At 41.7% G+C, this 23,704-nt stretch overlaps 1 protein-coding gene across 1 annotated transcript in view; it reads right to left on the bottom strand.

The window, feature by feature from the left end:
- Positions 1 to 23,704, bottom strand: part of LOC145394490 (uncharacterized) — a 442,434-nt gene that overhangs the window by 193,515 nt on the left and 225,215 nt on the right. The window contains exon 13 of the mRNA XM_080268339.1: positions 5,717 to 5,748. Coding sequence (XP_080124465.1) covers positions 5,717 to 5,748 — 32 coding nt within the window. The remainder of the gene's footprint in view (positions 1 to 5,716; positions 5,749 to 23,704) is intronic.

The following is a 23,704-nucleotide window of genomic DNA, read 5'->3' as shown; positions in this document are numbered from 1 at the left end:
CCAGAACACAGGTTCCAACTCTTGGCATTTTCTGGGACTGCATGTAATGTTCTGTGTATGATGCCTACCAGTGCACTTAGTGAAAGAAATTTTAGTCTAACTGGACACGTTGTATCAGTTAGGACGAAAAGCCTCAAGCAATCCTGTGTCGATATTTTATTCATGAATTCAAACTTAAATGCTAAGGATAAAGAGAAGTAGGAATGCAAGTCAGAAAAGCTATATCAGCATGGGTTGCGAACTTCCACAAGCATGTCAAATTGCTAAATGAAAGCCTAAAAAAGATTACATAACCATATTGCAATAAACTCACTGCGATCGTTTTCTAAGTTTGTCCTTTCTATGTCATACTCTAATTCAGAAGCATGTATGATGATATTAACTATACTGTATATGCATAATCTTGATTACTTAAAGTCCAGCAGTCTAGTATGTGGATATGTGACTGAAAAGCAAACTGTGCCATTCTGTTCTGCTGGTGTGGTGCAGGTGTGGTTCCATGTGTTGCGGGTGTGGTGCGGGTGTGGTTCCATGTGTTGCGGGTGTGGTGCGGGTGTGGTTCCATGTGTTGCGGGTGTGGTTCCATGTGTTGCGGGTGTGGTGCGGGTGTGGTTCCATGTGTCGTGGGTGTGCTGTGGGTGTGGTTACATGTGTTTTCGGTGTGGTGCGGGTGTGGTTCCATGTGTTGTGGGTGTGGTGCGGGTGTGGTTCCATTTGTTGTGGATGTGGTGTGGGTGTGGTTCCATGTATTGTGTGTGGTACAGATGCAGTCAATGTCTTGCTGTTCCGGTGCAAGTGAGGGTCCAAGACAGCTAAAATTGAGCAGTTGTGGTGCAGATGTGGCTCTAAAACTGCGATTGCGGTGCAATCCCTCTGAAAGGCAGTGGTTGCCCTTCACATGAATGTTCTTGTACTGTATATTCTATTTTACTCCGAACTGAGAGTTCCTTTTGGCCACTATTGGCTACGTCATTACAACGGTTACTCTGATGTTATCATATCCGTCATCTCTCTCGCCGAAACATTCATTACTCTAGTTCCTATAACACTGAAAGGTTGCATCATTTTCAGATTTTTGTAGAGGTTACTCGGCTATCGGGGAAAAAAAAAAAAAAATGCATCAACAATCTTCTTCCGCGAGAAGTCTTCTCAACTTCTATTTTGATGCTTCCCCTTGCTTGTTTTTTTCGACATGCCAAGTAGATGTTCACTTGTATTTTATCTGTACTAGTTATATCCGCAGCACAAACCTTTTTTTTTTTTTTTTTTCTATCCAGCCATTGACCAATCCCACTTTGCTTCATATAAACGGGAACTTGGAGCTAGGCTACTCAGTCCGGACGTTTACTGCAAGTGTGACTAGCCACACGGTTCCCTGAGTGGCATTATGTGAGGAAGAATTCCTAATGACCCTTCAGATGGAAACACTTAGAGCCTCCATAAAAGATATTCTTAACAAGCAAAAAATATTGTGTTTTGTCCGCAACATACTGGTCAGAGAGGTGCAAAAAGCCTCTGTCTTAGGAGTATACATCCGTTAAGCAGGTAGTTTAGAATATCAGAGGTGGTGGAGGAAAGAGAGACAGGAACATCACCATTATGTATGTATTTATGTATGTATCCGGCGCAGTCCAATAATAAGTATTCATGAAACAAAGCATTGCTAAAACTGAGACTAGACTGATCGGATTTGATTAAAAGAAATATTGCTATTCACAGTTGGCAATTCTATCAGATGGCAGCACTGTACAGTACCCACATGGAGATGGCGGCCAAGAAATAATAGTCACCATGCTGGAGCAGTGGTACAAAGAAGGCGTCTGTGACGTAATATTATTTTTGAAAGCTACTAATATATCTGTAGTGAAAATACATTGTCTGTAACTAGAGAGAGAGAGAGAGATGAATACAGAGGCAGACAGAGAGGCATCAGTGTTTGTTTATGAATGTATGAATGAAAGCACATATTTACAGTGCCTCACAACTTAGGTAACGACTTCAGAAAATGCTTGGGAAGATTTTGAGGAAAAGGATATATCAACATGAGTCCAATTCTAAACCGTAACGGAGATACAGTTACTTGTAAGTCTGTGGATATATTATGATAAACTTTTCACACATAAGGCACACAGTAATTGTAGCTTCATAACAGCTGAAGGTGGACTCTTGCTGATATATCATTTTTCCTCATACGTAGCCCAACAATTGCGTCCTGAAGTTATTACTTCAGCATCTGCATCAGAACATGCATCCATGACTCCTGTGTCGGAGCCGGGTAATCATAGCTATCTCTGAAGTGTTATCATTATGTGAACGCGTTACCTCGGACTAGAAGTTTTTTTTGCCGTCATCACTGACACTAACTGTTTTATCTCAAGTATTAAGTCAGTGCCCAGTAACAATCAATGCCATACACTGGCATCATAAAAAATTTCCATCAGAAACTCTAACTAGTAACAAAAATGGTTACCAGATTCTAAAGAAATATATATCATTAGCAGGTGCCATAGAGTACCTAGACAATTATGACGGAAAAACCTGTGTTGTTCAGTAATAATTATGTTGTCCAAACAACATTGAGGTTTACCTGAGATCAAAAGAGTACGCAAGGTATACCCACTTATACCTTTGCTGACTTTATCGGGTGTGTGGACGCCATTTAGCTGCTGCCTTTGGATGACGAGTGTTGGAAACTAAATACATGGTATTCTCAAGGAATTTAACACCATTGCCTCATGATTGTAGACCACCTGGATATTAAGTGTGTGTGTGTGTGTGTGTGTGTGTGTGTGTGTGTGTGTGTGTGTGCCATTATTCTACACATCACAATTGTCTACGAGGGCGAAAATCTCGTGGGCGACGAATTCGGATTCGTTCTTGGTCGGCCATCTTGCCTCCTGTATCGCTTGTGAGAAACTTTTAAGTCCTTGTGATAACTGCACACCATTCCTAACTGGATCCCGAGATGTGAGAAGTCACAGCGCTAACGTGTTTTTATAAATACTGTAGCTCTTTAGATTTCTCCTGTGTTTAGGGGCACTCATAAGGATTTACAAGTCACCCTAAGGACTTAAGAGCTTTAATAAATACCCGCCTAAAGGTCTACTATTTGAAAACATTCTTCACTAAGGTACTTTCTCACCGGGGTTATTTACTTCTTGTGCTGGTAGTTTCGTCTTGAAGTTATCTGAAATAATTACAATGAAAAATAACAGCAACAAGAAAACTGAGAAGAGTATCAGCACATTGAATATTTATCACCTTCAATCATCGTAAACAATATTAAATCGTCTGGCGATAGCTGGAATGAAATAAAAAACGAACATCTTCAATAGTCCCTTCAATCCGAGTAAGGAATTTGTTATACTGTGGCTATCTCAAAACTGTACTCAGCTTATGAGAGAGTTGTCGATTCGGATAGTGTGGTATACCATTCATTAACTCCTTCAGTGTTAGGGCGTTCTCCCAGGGGGAATGAAATCGTGTGGCAACAGCAAGAATATACTGCAAACAACTTGTTGTCATCCACTGGTGAGTAAGAGACTTGTGTGTCATCATCTGTATGCCAAATGACCTTGGCTCGTATTCTCATCGGTTAAGGCTGCTTCCTGACACCTCCTTTAGCGATTTACTATTGAATATGGATGATTAATATCTATTTGTACGTTATTTATGAATAGTATTGCTATATTGGAAGGATTTATATAGGACAGAAAAGGACAGTAAGGTGTAATAAACAAATTAAATCGTATAGGAGAAGGGAAGCCTCGTCAACCAACGAGAATACGGGACCTGAGTTCTGCCGTAGGGTACGCCACTCAGTCGACTCAGTTGTCAAGCGGCGGTAATAAGCCATCATGGTGACTGGCAAGTTGGATAGAAATAAGTGCTTAAATTATCGTCAGCTGCGGAGAATCTCTAATACTGATATTAGTTTAGTGTTTTCATTCTAGACCTAGAGATATTAACGAAATCCAGCTATAACATAAAACACTTCTCCAAAATGTTAGCAATATTTCAGTGATTTCAGACGCCTGTCAAACGATTTTCTAAATTCGGGTATTGATTTATCTCGGTTTGTCTGTTTTTTTGTTTGTCGGTCAGTCTGTTTGTCTGTTAGCTAAAAACTTGACGCGAAAACTACTGGTGCGATTATGACTAAAATTACAAGCATGATGGGCTATGACCTTCTGATCATCTCATTAAGTTTTAGACTAAAATGGGCTATGGCTCAGCCTGTAGGTCCAAAAAATGTAATAACACAAAAACTTGTATATATATATATATATATATATATATATATATATATATATATATATATATATATATATATATATATATATATATATATATATATATATATATATATATATATATATATATATATATATAATTTTTCACCATAAACTCTGTCACATTCGTCATAATAACATACAACCAAAACCTAAAGGTGCGTCTTTCTAATCTGCATCCTACAAAATGCTTTCTTACATCAGGGGGGTCACCCCCTAGTTAGTAATAGAGTGATCAATGTCAGGAGGGTCGGGCCTAAAATTTGAAATGTACTTAAAATGGTCAAGTTTCAGCCAATTCACTCCAAATTTGATAGGTGACATCTTTGACTAGGTATCCTGTTGTGTTTACACGTCAGCTGTAAAGTGCCTGATGGGGACGGGTTTGCTGTGACTTGGCACAGCTTCTTGTTCACTATTTGGTGTCATTCTAGCTGTATGTGAGAGCAATTAGCATTTGGAGCTTTGGACTTGACATTATTCTCTGCCCCATCTACTAATTTATTTTACGTGTTACACCTTAACATACTTTTTACTAATTTTTAAGTACATTATTGTTCTTTCTCAACGAATTTCTTAGGTGATGTCTTTCGAACCATATGGATGAAATAAACCTTCACTAATCATTTTATGTCAAAAGGTCTTTCCTAAATGCATTATATTAACCAGAGTTACCAAGAATAAGTGTACTGATACGTCATCATAGTGAGGGGATTAATATTATGTTGTATGTTATCTTTGCCTTTTAAATATTGACATTGCTTGCAGAAATGACTGTGTAAATGAACAAGTTTTTATACACTGTTATTAACCCTTCCGTTATATGACGTTTTCTGTACACTTCTTGCAGCTGACGACGATTTCATTCACTTAAGAGCAGATTTCTCGCACTGAAAAGCTTACCGTAAGATTTCGCAAAAAAATCTTACTTTAATCTATTTTTGAGTCAGAACAATTACTTCGTCCACACCGATAACCTATTTTTCCCTTATATTCTCACTGCTTACAGACCTTCCTATGTGGCTCAGGAGACTTTTCGAGATGGTGGAGTCAGATATAACCTCCACTTTCCATCACTACAGGGACACTCTCCCATACTAACAATAATCATCTTGAGGTTGCAGCAGTAACAGTAGTAGTCCCCGTAGCCCCAGGTACACTATAACGTGAACCTGGTGGACTGAAGGCTGAAGTTGTCCTTCTCACACAGTCCACTATCCTAATTTCGGGGGACATGGAAATAGCTGAGGGCCGTTTGTGTAACCAGGCAGTTTAGCAAACAGGTTACTGTATATCGGTGCCACCACAAGAAGGCATCCCTGTCCAGTACCTTGGAAAAAACAAATGCAAAGACATATTAACAAACCATTCATTCAGTAGAGGAAGTCAAGCTCCTGTACATGATAAAGTGCATACAATGTTACCTGTGACGAGAGTGATTCTGCCTGTGAACGTACTGTACATGCACACACATTGTTCATCGAATTTGCCAGTACATGCTGGACATATCAGTAGTCCATATATCTATATCTGTCTATCTATCTATCTATCAATCTATCTATCTATTTTTCTATCTATCTATATATCAATATCAATATATATATATATATATATATATATATATATATATATATATATATATATATATCTGTCTATCTATTTATCTATCTATCTATCTATATATATATATATATATATATATATATATATATATATATATATATATATATGTCACGAATCAATCCGCGACATTTCCCTTTTGTGAGAAGCCACGAACTATTAGTGGAAAACTCACTGCGTATCGCTCAGCTAACCGTTTCTCCCTCCATTTCGGGGTACACTTTTCAAAACATTCGTCACTGTTTTCAAAAGTGACCGATTTAATGCACGTCACTAAGTGCTGTACTGAGCGATACTATTGTTTTCTTTATTGTTCGCCCCTGCTTGCACTTGACCGATAAAAATGCGGCCTACTGCTTCCCCTTTTGTTCCCACGACTTACTCAGTCTAGTGTTTGCTGTGACGGACACAGGACCTGTGCAGCAGTGCCAGAGGTCAGCTAGTACCCAAACTCCACTTACAGTTTCTCCAAGCTTCCACCTTTAGTTCTCCAGCTTTGGGTGATACACCGCATTCATTGACTAGTATTTCCTTTTTGTATTTTGTAGTCATAAGAGTTTAGTTATGGTGTTTTTTTCCTAAGCATAAGTATTTAGCTTTTGTGTGAGTGAGTGAGTGCGTCTCATTTAATTTGATTTGAATTGTAACGTTAAATTTATTTTTTGTAATTAATAAATTTAACAGTTCTTTTTCTTGAGCTCAATGTAAAGTAAAATCTTGTTTCATTTCTCCATAATTAAGCTTATTTTCCATACAGCTCCTAGCTTGCATAAACGTTTGCTTTCATAACTGGTACTTAGACCAGTCTTGCTGTATTAACTTAAAATCCGTTGTGCCAGATAGGAGTTAAAGCATCAGCAAGAGCCTGATATTATTATTAGTATTAGTTATTTATTGTCAGGGGTGAAGTAACTTTCTCCAGAGGCTAACAGTACAGTAAGTCAGCAATTGTGAGTAATTAGTCTCTGCTGTGTACTGTTGAGAAAGTTTTTGAATTCTCGTTCTTAGAGAATCGTTGCACGATTTAGCAAGACAATCATTGTCCCTGCTCTTCAGAATTATTGAATATTATTATCAATTTAAATAATATTTAAAGCATTTATTTCAAAAACTACCGTGATAATAATAAAATCCCCGTGACAATTGGCGACCTCATTCCAGGATATTAACTCCTAGCTCTAAAGCTATTCACGAGATAGTGCTCACTGATTCATATTTAGGTATTTATAATTAAAGTTTATAGGCACAAGTTTACTGGTGTTTACCGTTGATTTAGCAAGTGAATTTTTGCTTTATTAATCAATAGAGTACTTAACTCTAGTTTATTCTTGGTAACGCCAGACGATTTTATTCGCTTCTGGGAAGTCGCCGTACCCATTGTGTTTATTATTGAGTCTTCCCAGTCATTTACATTTTTTATTTATTCTTTGCCAGTTAAGTGGATAAGACTGGACACCACTAGCTTGTGTCTGTATTCTTTACTTGTGTTTATTAGTATTCGTCGCTAAGCAGTCAGTACTCAATTTCGGTTTGCTTAATAAATTAGAGCCATGGCTACTACTGTATTTTTACAGGAAGCCAAAGAAATGGGTCTTTCGGACCCAACCGAAATGAAAGAGTATATACTCTCACGGCATAATCAGGAGCAGCAGTGCGAGAATGATGCCCGTGAAGAGTGTAAGATTCAGCGCGAATACGAGCGAGAACAGCGCGAACAACGTGAAAGAGAGCGTGCATATGAACAAGAGCAGCGTGAGAAAGAGCGCGATTACGAGCGTGAACAGCGCGAATACGAGCAAGAACAGCGCGAATACGAGCGTGAACAACGAGACAGAGAACGAGAACATGAACTTGAAGTGCTGAAGCTCAAGCGAGATTCCTTGGCTTCAGACACGTCTGGTGCAGTTGGTCCAAGCTCCACGAGCGTTCTCCCTGCACATGTCCTGGCGACCCCACGCATCAAGCTTCCTTCATACAAGGAAAGCGAGCGAATCGAGCCGTACATAGCTCGTTTTGAGGACATGGCAGACTTATATCAACTGGATGAGGCAGCTAAGCGGCTTCAGTTTCTTAGCCTATTTGAGGGCCCTGCCCTCGATATTCTCCACAGAATTCGTGGAGACAATCTCACATATGAGATGATGAAAGCTGCACTCATTAAGGCGTATGGTCTCACAGTAGACGACGCCAAAGTTCAGTTCATGCGAGCTCGTCTCCAAGACAAGGAGACAGCTGTTCAGTTCCTTGATCGTCTCACAGCTTACTTAAATGAGTGGATGGAGAAAGATGAAACTCCTTCCACGCATGAGGGGATAATTGACCTTATGCTGCGTACACAGCTAGAGAGGTCGTGGCCTGCTGAGCTCATAGCACAACTTAAGATCTGCCAGGTGAAAGATGCCAGCCAAATGGCAGAAAAGGCTGACGCATTCTTTACTGCATACGGGTATCAAGCTCGTAAGCAAAACACCTGGAGCAGAAAAGATACTGCTAAGTCTGGGAAGCCGTCTCAGACTGAATCCCAGCACCAAGGACGTTCTCAGAGTAATGGCCAAGGTCCAAAACCACAGAAGGACCAGGGGCAAAATATACAGCAGCCTGCTTGGAAGCGGTACAACAAGCACCCCAACCAGCAGCAGTTCCCCAAGCAGCAGCAGCAGCAATACAAGGACAAGCCACGTAACCCTCAGTCAGGTCAATTAGTGTATCGGAGGCAGGAGGCAAATGCAGCCTTCATTCCACAAGTACCCGGTGGTGCCATCTCTACCAGTACAGGTACTTCCCAACAGTTCACAAGTCCCCCTCCGACCATGAACTCTCCTCAGACACCTAGTTCCCAGGGCGCCACGTTTGCTGCATCGGTTGTTCCACAGTGTCATGAATGACTGGCTGCTACCTCCTCAGACCCTTCCACCAACAACACTGCCTTTCTTGTTCAGCCAGGGTCTGTAGGAGGTGTTTCTGTAAATGTCCTGAGGGACAATGGTTCCTCAGGCTGCTCTGTTAAGCAGAGTTTAGTTCGGCCTGATGAGTATACAGGTCAACAGATCCAAGTTAGACTTATTGATGGATCAGTGAGATTGTTCCCTGAGGCACGTATCCAGGTGGCATCTCCATTTTATACTGGTACGACACTTGCAGTTGTCATGCCAGAACCCCTATTTGACCTCATATTAGGCAACATCGCTGGGATCAAAAATAGTTGTGCCGTAGATGTTGCTACTCAGACTTCGGCTGCTGCGATAACACGAGCCATGGCCAAGGCTCCAAATCGCGTCACTCCGTTGACCGTCGCAATGCCGCAAGATCTGATTCGTAGTCAAGATGTTGTCCAAGAGCAACAGACTGACTCGACACTTGCCTCAGTGTGCAAGAAGCTGGAGGGTAATGTGATCAAGTATTCACGGGGAGGTCAAGCCAGGTTCCTTCGTAAGCGAGGACGGCTGTACCGTGAGTCACAGACACCCCAGGGTGAGGTTCGACTGCAGTTTGTCGTTCCTGCAAAGTATCGCCGAGCAGTGTTTGAATTAGGTCACTGTTCAGCGATGGGAGGTCACATGGGTCAAAAGAAGACCTCTGACCGCATCCATGCTGACTTTTTCTGGCCAGGAATGGGATGGGAAATAACGAGGCTCGTACGTTCCTGTGATGTGTGTCAGAGTACCACTGACCGGGGACGTGTCCGTCCTGCACCACTGAAGCCAATGCCCATAATCTCTGAACCGTTCGAGAGAGTAGCAGTTGACATAGTTGGGCCAATCTCTCCTAGGGCTAGTGATGGATCAAAGTATATCCTCACTATTGTTGATTTCAGCACACGGTGGCCTGAAGCCGTGGCCCTTAAGAATATAGAGGCCGTCACTGTTGCTGAGGCATTAATTGAAGTGTTCTGTCGTGTAGGTATCCCTAAGGAGGTCTTGAGCGACCGGGGTTCGCAGTTCACTTCGGCAATGATGAACAAAACGTTCAGGTTGCTGTCCATCCGAGGCTTACGAACTACGCCGTATCATCCCATGTGTAATGGGTTGTGTGAGAGGTTCAATGGAACTCTGAAGAAGATGTTGAGGCGCATGACCGCCGAACAGCCAAAGGAATGGCCGCGGTTCATTGCTCCTCTTCTATTTGCTTATCGAGAAGCCCCACAGCATTCATTGAAATTCTCACCCTTTGAACTGGTGTATGGGAGGTCGGTCCGGGGCCCACTTCAAGTCCTTCGTGAGTTATGGGACGATGAAGAATCCGACCCTGAAGTCAAGACCACCTACACCTACGTCCTTGATTTGGCTGACCGCCTCCAATCAACGTGCGAGTTAGCTAAGGAAGAACTGATCAAGGCACGTGAAGTTCAAAAGGCTTATTACGATAAGAAGGCAAAGCTTCGGAAGTTTAGTCCAGGCGATAAATGCTTGGTATTACTCCCCACTGCCCAGAACAAGTTGTTGGCGCAGTGGAAGGGTCCATTCGATGTAGTAGAGCGCATTTCAGACCTCAACTACATAATACAGATAGGGAATCTTCGTAAAAGGTTCCACATTAACATGTTGAAGGCTTATCATGAGTCAGACCCCGAGGAGACTGGCCTACGAGTAGCTGATGATAGTGGCCAGCCACTGGAAGAAACCGGGGCAGCTGCGGTGATCCCAGCTGATGACCATGATGACGAGCCCTTAACCGCTCAGTCCCATCAGGAAGAGACTGTCGGAGATGTTTTACTTAACCCTGACTTAGCAGTAGGGGACCAAAATGCCTTATGGTCACTGCTCTGTCAGTATGCTGATGTCTTCTCAGACCAACCTAGACTTGCAAAGGTTGCGTGTCATAAAACTGAGTTGTCCAGCAATGCTCCTATAAAGGTTAAACCATATCCGATTCCCATGCGACTACAGGGTGCAGTAGATAATGAAATTGCTGACATGGAGACTGCAGGCATTATCGAAAAGTCCTCATCTCCTTACTGTAGTCCGATGGTAGTAGTCCGCAAGAAAGATGGTGGAGTCAGGATTTGTGGCGACTATAGAAGGCTCAATGCAATCACCAAAGTGGATGCTGAGCCAATGGGTGACCATATTGCCATCTTCTCCAAGCTGGCAGGGTCACGATATTTCACGAAGCTCGACCTAGCGAAGGGAATCTTCCAGATTCCCCTTCCTCCTGAGAGTCGTCAGTTCACTGCCTTTGCTACTCCTAGGGGGTTGTACCAATATAAAGTCCTCCCATTTGGACTTACCAATTCCCCAGCAGTATTCAATCGTGCCATGAGACAAGTGCTCCATGGTATTGTAGGAGTAGAGATGTTCGTTGACGATGTCCTCGTTCATTCCGCCACATTTGAGGAGCACCTCAGACTCTTGGAAATTGTCTTCAGTAGACTCCAGAGTTTCAACATGACTGTGAAGCCTAGCAAATGCAAGATTGCTCACAGTGAGGTGGAGTTCCTCGGTCATATTGTTGGCAACAACCACTTCAGGTGTCAGGGTGACAAGATCAGGAAGGTTAAAGAAGCCCTGAGACCAGTGACCAAGAAAGAGGTTAGGGCATTCCCTGGCCTAGTGGGGTATTATAGGAGTTTTATCCCCAACTTTGCTCTCATTGCCCAACCGTTGTACGAGGTGCAACGGAAATATGCTCCAAACACCATTGAATGAGGAGAAGCACAAGAGAGATCTTTTGCCACCCTCAAGAATATGTTGTGCAAGGAGCCCATTTTGCAGTTGCTTGATTCCAGCAAACCTTTCATACTGCGCACTGATGCTTCACGAGATGGAGTAGGTGCTGTATTGATGCAGGAATCGGAAGGTAGAATCTTCCCAGTGGCATACCACAGCCGTAGGCTAAAACCCGCCGAGAGGAATTACAGTACTGTTGAGAAGGAACTCTTGGCTGTGGTTGATGGTGTTAAAAAATATTATTATTATTTATTTGGGGCATCATTTGTTCTGGAAACTGACCATATGCCACTCACTAGTCTTAGCACGACCAAGACGGCTAATGCAAGATTGATACGCTGGACACTGTATTTACAGCAGTTTAACCTTGTTGTGAGATACATCAAAGGAAGTGATAACGTAGGTGCAGACCTGATGTCTCGCATACTAACTGCTGAATAACATGGGCAGTTGTTGTATGCTGGGTTCCGTGATAGGCATCCTCAGAGATTTGAGTAATCCAAGGACTAGCCTGGTTCCCAGTCAAAAGTGTAGACCTGACGTCTCACTTGTTGGCCCCACAGGACACAGTATGTCCAGAGCCTGTACATACACGTGTACTGTAGGTTAAGGGGGAAGAGAGAACTCCGCAGAGGTGACTTGAGGCTATGGAAGACCCAAGTTTGCACAAGGATTCTCAGCTCCCCGATACTAATATAAGTACTGTAGGTTAAGGAGGAAGAGAGAACTCCGCAGAGGTGACTTGAGGCTATGGAAGACCCAAGTTTGCACAAGGATTCTCAGCTCCCCGATACTAATATAAGTACTGTAGGTTAAGGGGGAAGTTTGAGAGAGAACTCCGCAGAGGCGACTTGAGGCTATGGAAGACCCAAGTTTGCACAAGGATTCTCAGCTTCCCGATACTAATATAAGTATTGTAGGTTAAGGGGGAAGTTCGAGAGAGAACTCTGCAGAGGCGACTTGAGGCTATGGAAGACCCAAGTTTGCACAAGGATTCTCAGCTTCCCGGTACTAATATAAGTATTGTACTGTAGGTTAAGGGGGAAGTTCGAGAGAGAACTCCGCAGAGGCGACTTGAGGCTGTGGAAGACCCAAGTTTGCACATGGATTCTCAGCTTCCTGATATTAATATAAGAACTGTAGGTTAAGGCACAGGTTGAGGACCCGTGTGCAGTTCGAGGCTATGGAAGACCCGAATTTGCACAAGGATTCTCAACTTGCCGACCATAATCGTGTGCTATAAATAATGGCGACCTCGAATGTACTGATTGCTAAGCAGAGAGAGTAATTGTAACTTAATAAGAATTGTATCTCATTGACACTTTTGATGCTCCACCTTAATTGGTTTTGTAGGTTCAGCAATGGGTGTAGCAGTTTTGCTGTGCGGGCCAGCTGATCGTCTGCCGCACGCTGCCGCCTCTTCTCTTCTGCCTTCGTCGTCGCCATATTATTACAGTATTTACTATGTCATTTTACACGTAGGTACAGTTACACTACAACTGTCACACCTACACCGTGTATTACATACACCACGCTACACAACAATTAGTTATCAGTGTAAATGTAGCGAATTTTCGCTCAGTTTGACCTGAGTACAGGATTCTCACCGTCGTCACGGAGTTTTTCCCTCAAGCTTGCTTCTATTAACGTAAATACGAGTTTTTTTCGCTCACTGGCGACTGCGGCTTTCTCCTGTAGCAGGATAGCACACACACCACAGTGTGAATCTTGTGCGAATGACTTAGGATGTGTACATATATATATATATATCCACAAATTTTTTCCCATAAGGAAAAAATTTAGCTTTGTAAGGGCGTAATGTCACGAATCAATCCGCGACATTTCCCTTTTGTGAGAAGCCACGAACTATTAGTGGAAAACTCACTGCGTATTGCTCAGCTAACCGTTTCTCCCTCCATTTCGGGGTACACTTTTCAAAACATTCGTCACTGTTTTCAAAAGTGACCGATTTAATGCACGTCACTAAGTGCTGTACTGAGCGATACTATTGTTTTCTTTATTGTTCGCCCCTGCTTGCACTTGACCGTTAAAAATGCGGCCTACTGCTTCCCCTTTTGTTCCCACGACTTACTCAGTCTAGTGTTTGCTGTGACGGACACAGGACCTGTGCAGCAGTGCCAGAGGTCAGCTAGTACCCAAACTCCACTTACAGTTTCTCCAAGCTTCCACCTTTAGTTCTCCAGCTTTGGGTGATACACCGCATTCATTGACTAGTATTTCCTTTTTGTATTTTGTAGTCATAAGAGTTTAGTTAAGGTGTTTTTTTCCTAAGCATAAGTATTTAGCTTTTGTGTGAGTGAGTGAGTGCGTCTCATTTAATTTGATTTGAATTGTAATGTTAAATTTATTTTTTGTAATTAATAAATTTAACAGTTCTTTTTCTTGAGCTCAATGTAAAGTAAAATCTTGTTTCATTTCTCCATAATTAAGCTTATTTTCCATACAGCTCCTAGCTTGCATAAACGTTTGCTTTCATAACTGGTACTTAGACCAGTCTTGCTGTATTAACTTAAAATCCGTTGTGCCAGATAGGAGTTAAAGCATCAGCAAGAGCCTGATATTATTATTAGTATTAGTTATTTATTGTCAGGGGTGAAGTAACTTTCTCCAGAGGCTAACAGTACAGTAAGTCAGCAATTGTGAGTAATTAGTCTCTGCTGTGTACTGTTGAGAAAGTTTTTGAATTCTCGTTCTTAGAGAATCGTTGCACGATTTAGCAAGACAATCATTGTCCCTGCTCTTCAGTATTATTGAATATTATTATCAATTTAAATAATATTTAAAGCATTTATTTCAAAAACTACCGTGATAATAATAAAATCCCCGTGACAATATATATATATATATATATATATATATATATATATATATATATATATATATATATATATATATATATATATTGTTGTTTGTTTTGTTTATGGATTATGTTATGAAGAAGGTTGTAAGGAGAATAGGTGCAGGAATTAACTGGAAAGAAAATAAGAAGCTGATGGATTTGGACTGTGTTGATGATATTGTACTGATTTGCGGAAGTATTTACGAGATTCAGAGGGTGCTTGATTGTCTGGTGGAGGAAGGAGAAAAAGTGGGATTCGTAATAAATTGTGGAAAGGCTGAAATTATTAATATGAACGTGGAGAACCAAATCGATTGTGTAATTGGCAATAATGTGGTGAAGAATGTAGAAAACTTTAAATATCTGGGAACGATTGTATCATCTAATGGATCATTAAACAATGAAATTGAGGAGAGGATTAGACAGGTTTGGCCAGCTGTTGGAATGTTGAAATCTGTTTGGAATAATAATGTACTTTCGGTACATACTAAAGTGAAACTTTACAAGCCCATGGTTAGACCAATTTTAATTTATGGGCATGAGTCATGGTACAGTACAATTGCAACAGATGAGAAAATCTTGGGATTTGAGAATAAAATACTGAGAAGGATTCTTGGGGTAAAGTGGCAAGATAGAGTTACAAATGCAACAGTAAGGGATATTACGAGAGTGGAACCAGTTAATGAATATGTGAGACTGTCTTGCTGGAAGTGGCTGGGGCACACATACAGAAAAGAAGACAGTTTAATACAGGATGTGCCAGAGTGGACTGCTAGAGGAAGAAGAGGTAGAGGTAGGCCGAGGGAAACCTGGCTGAGGACAATGAAAAAAGATGCAGGAGAGGAGTGTTGGTGGGTCCTGAAGGAGATGGCAAGAGACAAATATTGGTGGAGAGAGTTCATTGAGGCCCTATGCATCCCGTGGGGTGCCACAGGAAATGATTGGTTGACATATATACCGTAGATATATATATATATATATATATATATATATATATATATATATATATATATATATATATATATATATATATATATATATATATATATATATATATATTTATTGCCAGATGCCTCAATCCCGTTTGGGGTTGCCACAAAACAAATCGCCTCCACGTCACCCTGTCCCCCGCCATTTCACTGCCCTGCTCCCAACTCACACCCCCTCTCTCATATACCTCTCCACCCCATCCCTCCATCTCATCCTCGGCCTCCCCCACCCTCTTCCCCCCTCCACCTCACTCAGATACACTCTCTTCGTCAGTCTTTCACCCTCCATCCTCTCCACATGGCCAAACCACCTCAGTGTGTTCCTCAATACGCTCCCTATCACATTCACATCCACACCACAACGCTCCTTTATATCCTCATTCGTCAGCCTGTCTCTCCATGTGACTCCACAGGCTCCTCTTAAATAACTCATTTCCACTGCTCTCACTCTTGACTTGTGTCTTTCCAACAACGTCCAAGCTTCACTTCCATACGTTAGAGTTGGTATCACAATACTGTCATGTGGTAACTTTTTCACTTCCATGCTCACTTCCCTGCTTCTTATCACCGCTTTCAAAGAACCAACAACCTTTCTTCCCTGCTGTACCCTTTCAAGCACTTCACCCTCCAAACCTCCATCCTTACTCATCACACTACCCAAGTACTTAAACGTATTCACATTTTCCAATTCCTCACCATCCAATCTCGCTATACATTCACTGACTTCACCTCTCTCAATGACCATCACTTTACTCTTCCCTACATTCACCTTTACACACTCTCCCAAACTCATCCACCAAGCCTTGCAGCTCCCCTTCGTCTTCACTCAGCAACACAGTATCACCTGCAAACAACAGTACAGGGAGTTTCCAAACACTATCCTCTCTCACTAGGGCCACTCCAACATCCACTACCCTACCTTGTACCTGTTTTATTACCCCATCCATGTACAGATTGAACAACCATGGATACATGACACATCCATGTTTCAACCCAACCTTCAAAGAGAAAAATTCACTTAGTTCACCATCCACACGCACTGCAGCCTTAGCACCATCATACATACTCTTCGCAGCATTCGACAAATTCCCATCTACTCCATATATTATTAATACTATCCACAATCCTTGTCTATCCACCCTGTCATATGCTTTCTCCAAATCCATGAAAACCGCATACAACTTCTTTCCTTTCTCTAGAAACTTTTCCACTAGATCTAAGAATGAATATCTGATCTACACAACCTCTTCCCTTCCTAAAGCCTCCCTGTTCTTCTCCAACTAATTCCTCTGTTCTTTCTCTAACTCTGTCAATAAGTATCCTACCATACACTTTTCCTATTCTACTAAGAAGACAAATGCCCCTATGATTACCACACACTTCTTTTTCCCCTTTTCCTTTGTACAAGGGAATAATTACACCTGACTTCCAATACTCCGGGACTCTACCTTCCTCCCAGGACAATCTACACATTTTCCACATCCATTCTACTACAATCTTTTCCCTATGCTTCAGCATTTCACCACACACTCCATCAATTCCTGGGGCTTTCCCCAGTTTAACTTTCTTCATTGCTTCCACAACTTCTATCCTACTGATTTCTTCCTGTCTTCTCACCTCCCTCCTTCTCCCAGCCATTCCCCAGCCACTTATACTCGCATTACTTCTATCCTCTATGTTCAACAATTCCTTAAAGTGTTCTCTCCATCTGCTCACTTTTTCTCCCTTCTCCACAGCAATCTACCATTTTTATCTTTCACTCCCCTGCTAACCTCCTTCCAACCTGTCTTACTCTCTTCACCTCTTTTCATAACATTTTCTTACAGTCCCTCCACTTTACACTCAAATTCCTTCCAAATTCCTCATCCACTCCCTTCTTACTCTCTCTTACTAATCCTCTCACCTCTCTCTTTCTACATATAACTCTCTCTTCCGCCTCTCATCCATTCATTGTATCTCATCCATTCATTGTATGCTTCCTTCTTTTGTGCCACAGCCTGTCTCACCTCTTCAGTCCACCACGCTGTTCCTTGCACCCTCCTCCGTCTTCTCTTCCTTCCACACACCACATCACATGCTGCACATATTTCTTCTGTATATATCCTGCACACACCTTCCACGTCCCCCATCTGCTCCAATTCATATTTGCCCAATCGTTCCTCCACTTCTCTCTTATACTCTGCCTTTTTCTCATCCTCTTGTAACCTTTCCACTTTCCTTGCAACTACTCCTTCCTTTCGCCTCTCCCTTCTTCTATTTCTCCATCTTACTTGGATCCTAATTCTGGCCACCACCAAGTAGTGGTCAGAAAGTCCTCCCTCAACCTCTATAAGCTCTTGCATCCATTACACATCTTTGCATCCTTTCATCCACACACACATAATCAATCATGGCCTTCCTTTCATTCAGTTCAACACCCACCCTTCTCATCACTCGCCATGTATACCTGTGGATCATTTTATGCCTGAAGAGGGTATTGGCTATCACCAACCCCCTCCCAGCACAAATGTCCACTAACGCACTGCCATTCTCATCTATCTCAGCAGGCACACCCCACTCACCAACTATTCCATCCACTTTCACATTCCCTACTTTACCATTCATATCGCCGATCAAAAACACTCTCTAATTTCTTCCAAACTTTTCCATGCACACTTCCACACTTGTCCAGAACTCTTCTCTCACTCTTCTAGCACGATCTTGCGTTGGTGCATACACACACACACAGTCGGCCACATTTGTATTCCTACTTTCAACCTTACCCACACAATCCTTGACCCAAGTGATCCATACTGTCTTATGCTCTTCTTCCATCTTTTATTCACAACTATACATACTCCTTCCTTTGCCCTCTCATTCTCACCTACTCTTACACATATACCCCATTCATACTCCCATTCCCTCACACTTTCTCCTCTCCATTTTGTTTCAGTTATTTCACATACATCCACTTTCGCACCCTCAAGCACCTGGACAATCTCTCTCTCTTTCACCTCATCATTCGCTCGTCTTACATTCCATGTTGCCAATACCAAGTCCTTTGTCCGGTTCTGGGTCGTCATCGTTTGGTCAGTCCTTGTCCGAGGCTTCTTGTTTGTCTTTTTAGTTAGTTGTTTTTCGGGGAGGGGCACTAACCGTCCGCCAATCCTTTTAGTCGCCTTTTACGACAAGCAGCAATACTGGGGTAGTATTCTTCAATATATATATATATATATATATATATATTCATTCATTGCCAGACGCCATGTATCCCCAAACGGGGTGGCCAAGGGCTTAGAGTTAATTGTTTTACAGGGAGGGGCACTAATCCTCCACCAACCCCACTTGACACGTAGGGATGATATATATATATTATATATATATATATATATATATATATATATATATATATATATATATATATATATATATATATATATATATATATTGTTACGGAACAGAGAAAGATAATGTACACTTTAAGTGAGAATACTAAAAATCACTACTGTCCCGTAAAGTTCCAGGTTCAAAACAAAAGAGTTAGGTAAAATTACAAGTTAAAATTCAATGCTCAAACCAACAACAAAACATTCAGGACTCCCAAGGATAATGTAATGGCAAAAAACAGGCTAAACATATGGTCAACTGCAATAACCTCTATTAACACGAAATTAGCAAGAGTAAATTTATCTAAGTCAGCCCTGATAAAATGCCAATACCAGATAATACTCAGTGAATGCAAGACACATTATTACAGATACAAAATATCATTAATAAGGGCTGACACCCAAAACACATGAATCATAAAAACCTTACTAGGCCCAAGAATTAACACCTTACGCTACACAGCACAAGAAAAAATGCAATAACAGTTACACTCAAATTACACAGCTGCTAGATGGCTGGAGACTTCCTGAGCACTCACAGCAACAACAACTGTACAGGGGAGGACAGAAATGTGAACAAAATGAGGAGCAGATCCAAGTGGCAATCATGCAGAGACTGAGCTCATTATATAGGGGCCGGCAGAGCTTGATACAACTTGTCAGAAGGACGCGCAAATGAAGCCATGGGGACAAAGAGTTGACAATCCTGCTCTGAACAACAGAAAGAACGACTTACTCTACTATAAGAGAGGAGGGGGGGAGTGAGGTAGAACACGCTCGTGATCAAACATGCAGCTTACTGTACGTTAGAATTACACAAAGGATGATGAAATCATAGGCTATGTAACACCTCCCCACAAAGAAAAAGAAATTTACAAAGGAAATTTCTTATTACTCTAAAACAATCTGTCTAAAGTCTAGATAAGCAATCTGCAATAATATTTTCTTTCCCCTTGACATGTTGTATGTCTAATGAATACTCCTGAAGAAGTAGACTCCATTTTGTCAATCTCTGATTTTTATCTTTAAACTTACCAAGGAATTTCAGTGGGTTATGATCGGTATAAATGACTATGGGGTCAAAACCAGACCACAAATAAAATGAAAAATGCTGTAAACCCAAAATCAAGGCCAAAAGCTCTTTCTCAATAGTTGAGTAGTTCTTTTGAGGTGGAGTGAACTTCTTACTGTAATAAGATACAGGGTGTTCAATACCTCTTGCAGCAAAACAGCCCCAGCTCCTGTATCACTTGCACCAACAGCCATCTTAAAAGGCTTAGCAAAATTTGGAGTAGCGAGCACTGGCTGACTTAATAGGATAGCTTTAAGTTTGTTGAAAGAGGATTCACAGTTATCGGTCCAGACAAATTTAACTCCCTTTTTCAGTAGGTCTGTAAGTGGTGATACAAGAATTGAAAAGTTAAGAACAAATCTCCTGTAATAACCTACCATTCCCAAAAATCTTTGTAGCTCTTTCCTACTTTTAGGTCTGGGAAGATCACTTATAACCTGAACCTTAGCTCCTGGTGGTGCAACATGTCCATCACCAATTACGTACCCAAGGTACTGAACTTTAGCTTGACCAAACTCACACTTTGATAAATTAGCTACAAGATTAGCCTGAACCAAACGCTCAAGAAATTTACTGACATGGCATAGGTGATCTTTCCAGTTGTCACTGAAGATTAATACATCATCAATATAAACAACACACCCTGTCAAACCCTCTGTTACCACATTCATGAGCTTCTGAAATGTGGCTGGTGCATTCTTCATACCATATGGCATTACAGAACATGCAAAAGTCTTTCCTAGTGTTACAAAACATGAGATCTCCCTAGCACGTTCAGTCATAGGTACTTGCCAGTATCCCTTTAACAAATTAAACTTACTTATGTACCTAGCCTTTCCGATCTTGTCTATGCAATCTTCCACACGAGGGAGAGGGTAAGTGTCTGTTTTGGTTATCTGATTAACACGTCTGTAGTCAATGTAAAGCCGCTGTGACCCACCCAGCTTAGGGACTAGAGTGACAGGAGAACTCCACTCGCTCTGACAGGGCCCAATCATCTTGTGGTCCAACAGGTAGCCAAGCTCCTTCTGGATGACAGGAACTTTCACTGGGTTCACACGGTAAGGAGGCAATTTAATTGGCTTTGCGTCTCCAACATCGACATCATGCATCAACACAGTGGTTCTTCCTGGAGTGGCACGGAACACTTGCGGGTACTCCTGCAGTAATGACGAAAACTCCTGCCTTTCCTCGGGAGCTAGATGAGAAAGCTTAGTTTGGAGATCATTCATGATATCAGGATTCTTCCCCAAACTATCACTCAGGCTCATGCTGCATGGGAGAACTTCACTTGCAGACTCGGGTGGAACAGCTACAGTGCAGACTGGGTTATTTTCGTCCCGCCTGTGATATAACTTTAGCATGTTGATGTGACAAAGTTGCTTGTTCTTTCTACGATCTGGTGTGGCGATGACATAGTTGACATCACTGAGTTTCTTCTCCACGAAATAAGGACCACTAAACTTGGCTTGAAGAGGTTGCCCATGCACCGGTAGCAGAATCAAAACCTGATCTCCTGGCTGAAAGTGGCGTAACCTGGACTTCTTATCATACCAAGTCTTCATCTTCTCCTGAGCAGCTCCTAAATTCTCTCTCGCCAGCTGTAAAGCAGTGGACAGCCATTCTTTGAACTTCATCACATACTCCAGCAGGTTGACGTCATCTTCCTCCGACAGCCAGCATTCCTTGAGTAGCTTAAGGGGTCCTCTTACTTCATGGCCAAACAGTAGTTCAAAAGGTGAGAAGCCCAGTGATTCATTTGGAGATTCTCTTGCTGCAAATACAACGAATGAAAGACCTTTATCCCAGTCTTTCTGATGTTCCAAACAGTATTTCTTGAGCATCGATTTGAGTGTTTGATGATATCTCTCCAACGCTCCTTGGGTCTGGGGATGGTAAGCTGAAGACGTGATCTGGGTGATGCCCAACTCTTTCAGAGACTGCTTGAAAACATTTGACATGAAATTACTTCCCCAGTCTGACTGTACCTCCTTGGGCAGACCAAACTTTGTGAAGAACCCTAGCATTTCCTTAACCACGTTCTTTGCTGAGCTATTTCTAAGTGGAATGGCTTCAGGATAACGAGTAGCCATATCAATCGGGGTCAACACATAAGAAAATCCTGAAGAAGTCTTAGGAAGAGGGCCCACAATATCCACCAACACACGGGTGAATGGCGCCTCAAAAGGAGGAATGGGAACTAAAGGTGCAACCTTTTCGGTCTGATTACAATTCCCCACAACTTGACAGGTGTGACAAGACTTACAATACCAGGAAACATCCCTGAAGATACCTGGCCAGTAGAAGTGTTTCAAAATGCGTGCCACAGTCTTCCTCACTCCAAGGTGTCCTGCCAAACTGGAATCATGAGCCACTCTAATGATATCCTGCCTACAAACACGAGGGATGACAACTTGATGTACAACCTCCCATTCACAGTCGGCTGATGCTGCTGGGGGTCTCCACTTCCTCATAAGTACTCCTGACTTTATATAATAACAAGTAGAAGCACCGGCTGACTCTTTCTCACTGCAACCAGAGTTAGCTAGACCTTTCAACTCAGGGTCAGCAACCTGTAACTCAACCAACTCTTGACGAGACAAATTATCAACACTACAGGGTACTGCCTCATCTGGTGAATGGTCCAAATTAGCAAGAAAAGTGTCAGCTAGGATAACATCACCATCATCATTATCCTCTAAGTCACCAGTAACTTTAGACTTAGCCCTAGTGACAGCACATGCAGGGAACACATCAGGGACATCACAATCCTGGGCCGCAGCCACTGGCTCACTAGACAACTGAGCAGCTGGACACACTTGACTTCCACCAATATCATTTCCAAGTAAGAAAGTTACACCTGACATTGGGAGTGTGTCAACCAACCCAACCATAACAGAACCATTAACAAAACCAGACTCTAAATTCACTCTGCACAGAGAAGTAATTATTCCCTACACCTTGTAAGATTACAGTTTCATCAGAGGAATTAACATTAGAGCCTAGAACACTGGTCAGCATAAGGGATTGGCAAGCACCTGTATCACGATATATTTTAACTGATTTCCTGTCATTACTGTCCAAAGGACTGACAAAACCATCAGACAGGAAATTAGCACATGAACTCTTGAGAGTGTCACCCACGTTACTGCTCAAAAGAGGTGCTCCATCATGAGAATTTAATTTACCCCTCAAAGCAGGTTCAGTTAACTCAGTTAAAGAATTCTGGGAACTCTCAAGCGTGAACACTAGACCAATTGACTGAATATTTAAAGACTCCTTTTTGTTCACATCACGCTGTCTCCTGAAACATTTCTCCGTAGTATGACCAAGCTTACTACAATAAGTACATTTACTTTTCTGAAATCTAGAGGTGAAGCTGGTATTTACTTCCTGAGAAACATCATCTTTATTCTCTTTCCTGTTACCTGTACTCTGAGTAGAGGCAACGTACTTACTCTCAGCTTGCCTTTTTTCTTTAGAATATCTCTTGTGAGTGAGAACATATTCATCAGCTCAAACTGCAGCATCAGACAAATCATCTATTCTTTTCTAATCAAGATATAGACTTACATCTTTATCAATACACCTTTTGAAGTCCTCCAGCAAAATCATCTGCTTAAATTTATCAAAATCAGAATTTACATTCTTAGAATTTAACCACTGCTCTAACAGATCTTCTTTGATTTTTGCATACTCAACATGGGATTGCTTGTCTTGCTTATAAGTTGTCCTAAATTTTACCCTATAGGCTTCAGGAACAAGCTCATAGGCCTTAAGAATCAAGCTCTTAACTACATCATAATTATCAGATTGATCCTGAGGCAAAGATGCATAAGT

This window comes from Coenobita brevimanus, chromosome 27 (assembly GCF_032717465.1).
Source record: "Coenobita brevimanus isolate Jiangsu-jjx chromosome 27, ASM3271746v2, whole genome shotgun sequence".
Classification (NCBI taxonomy): Eukaryota; Metazoa; Arthropoda; class Malacostraca; order Decapoda; family Coenobitidae; genus Coenobita; species Coenobita brevimanus.
This window is presented reverse-complemented; position numbering and strand designations above follow the sequence as displayed.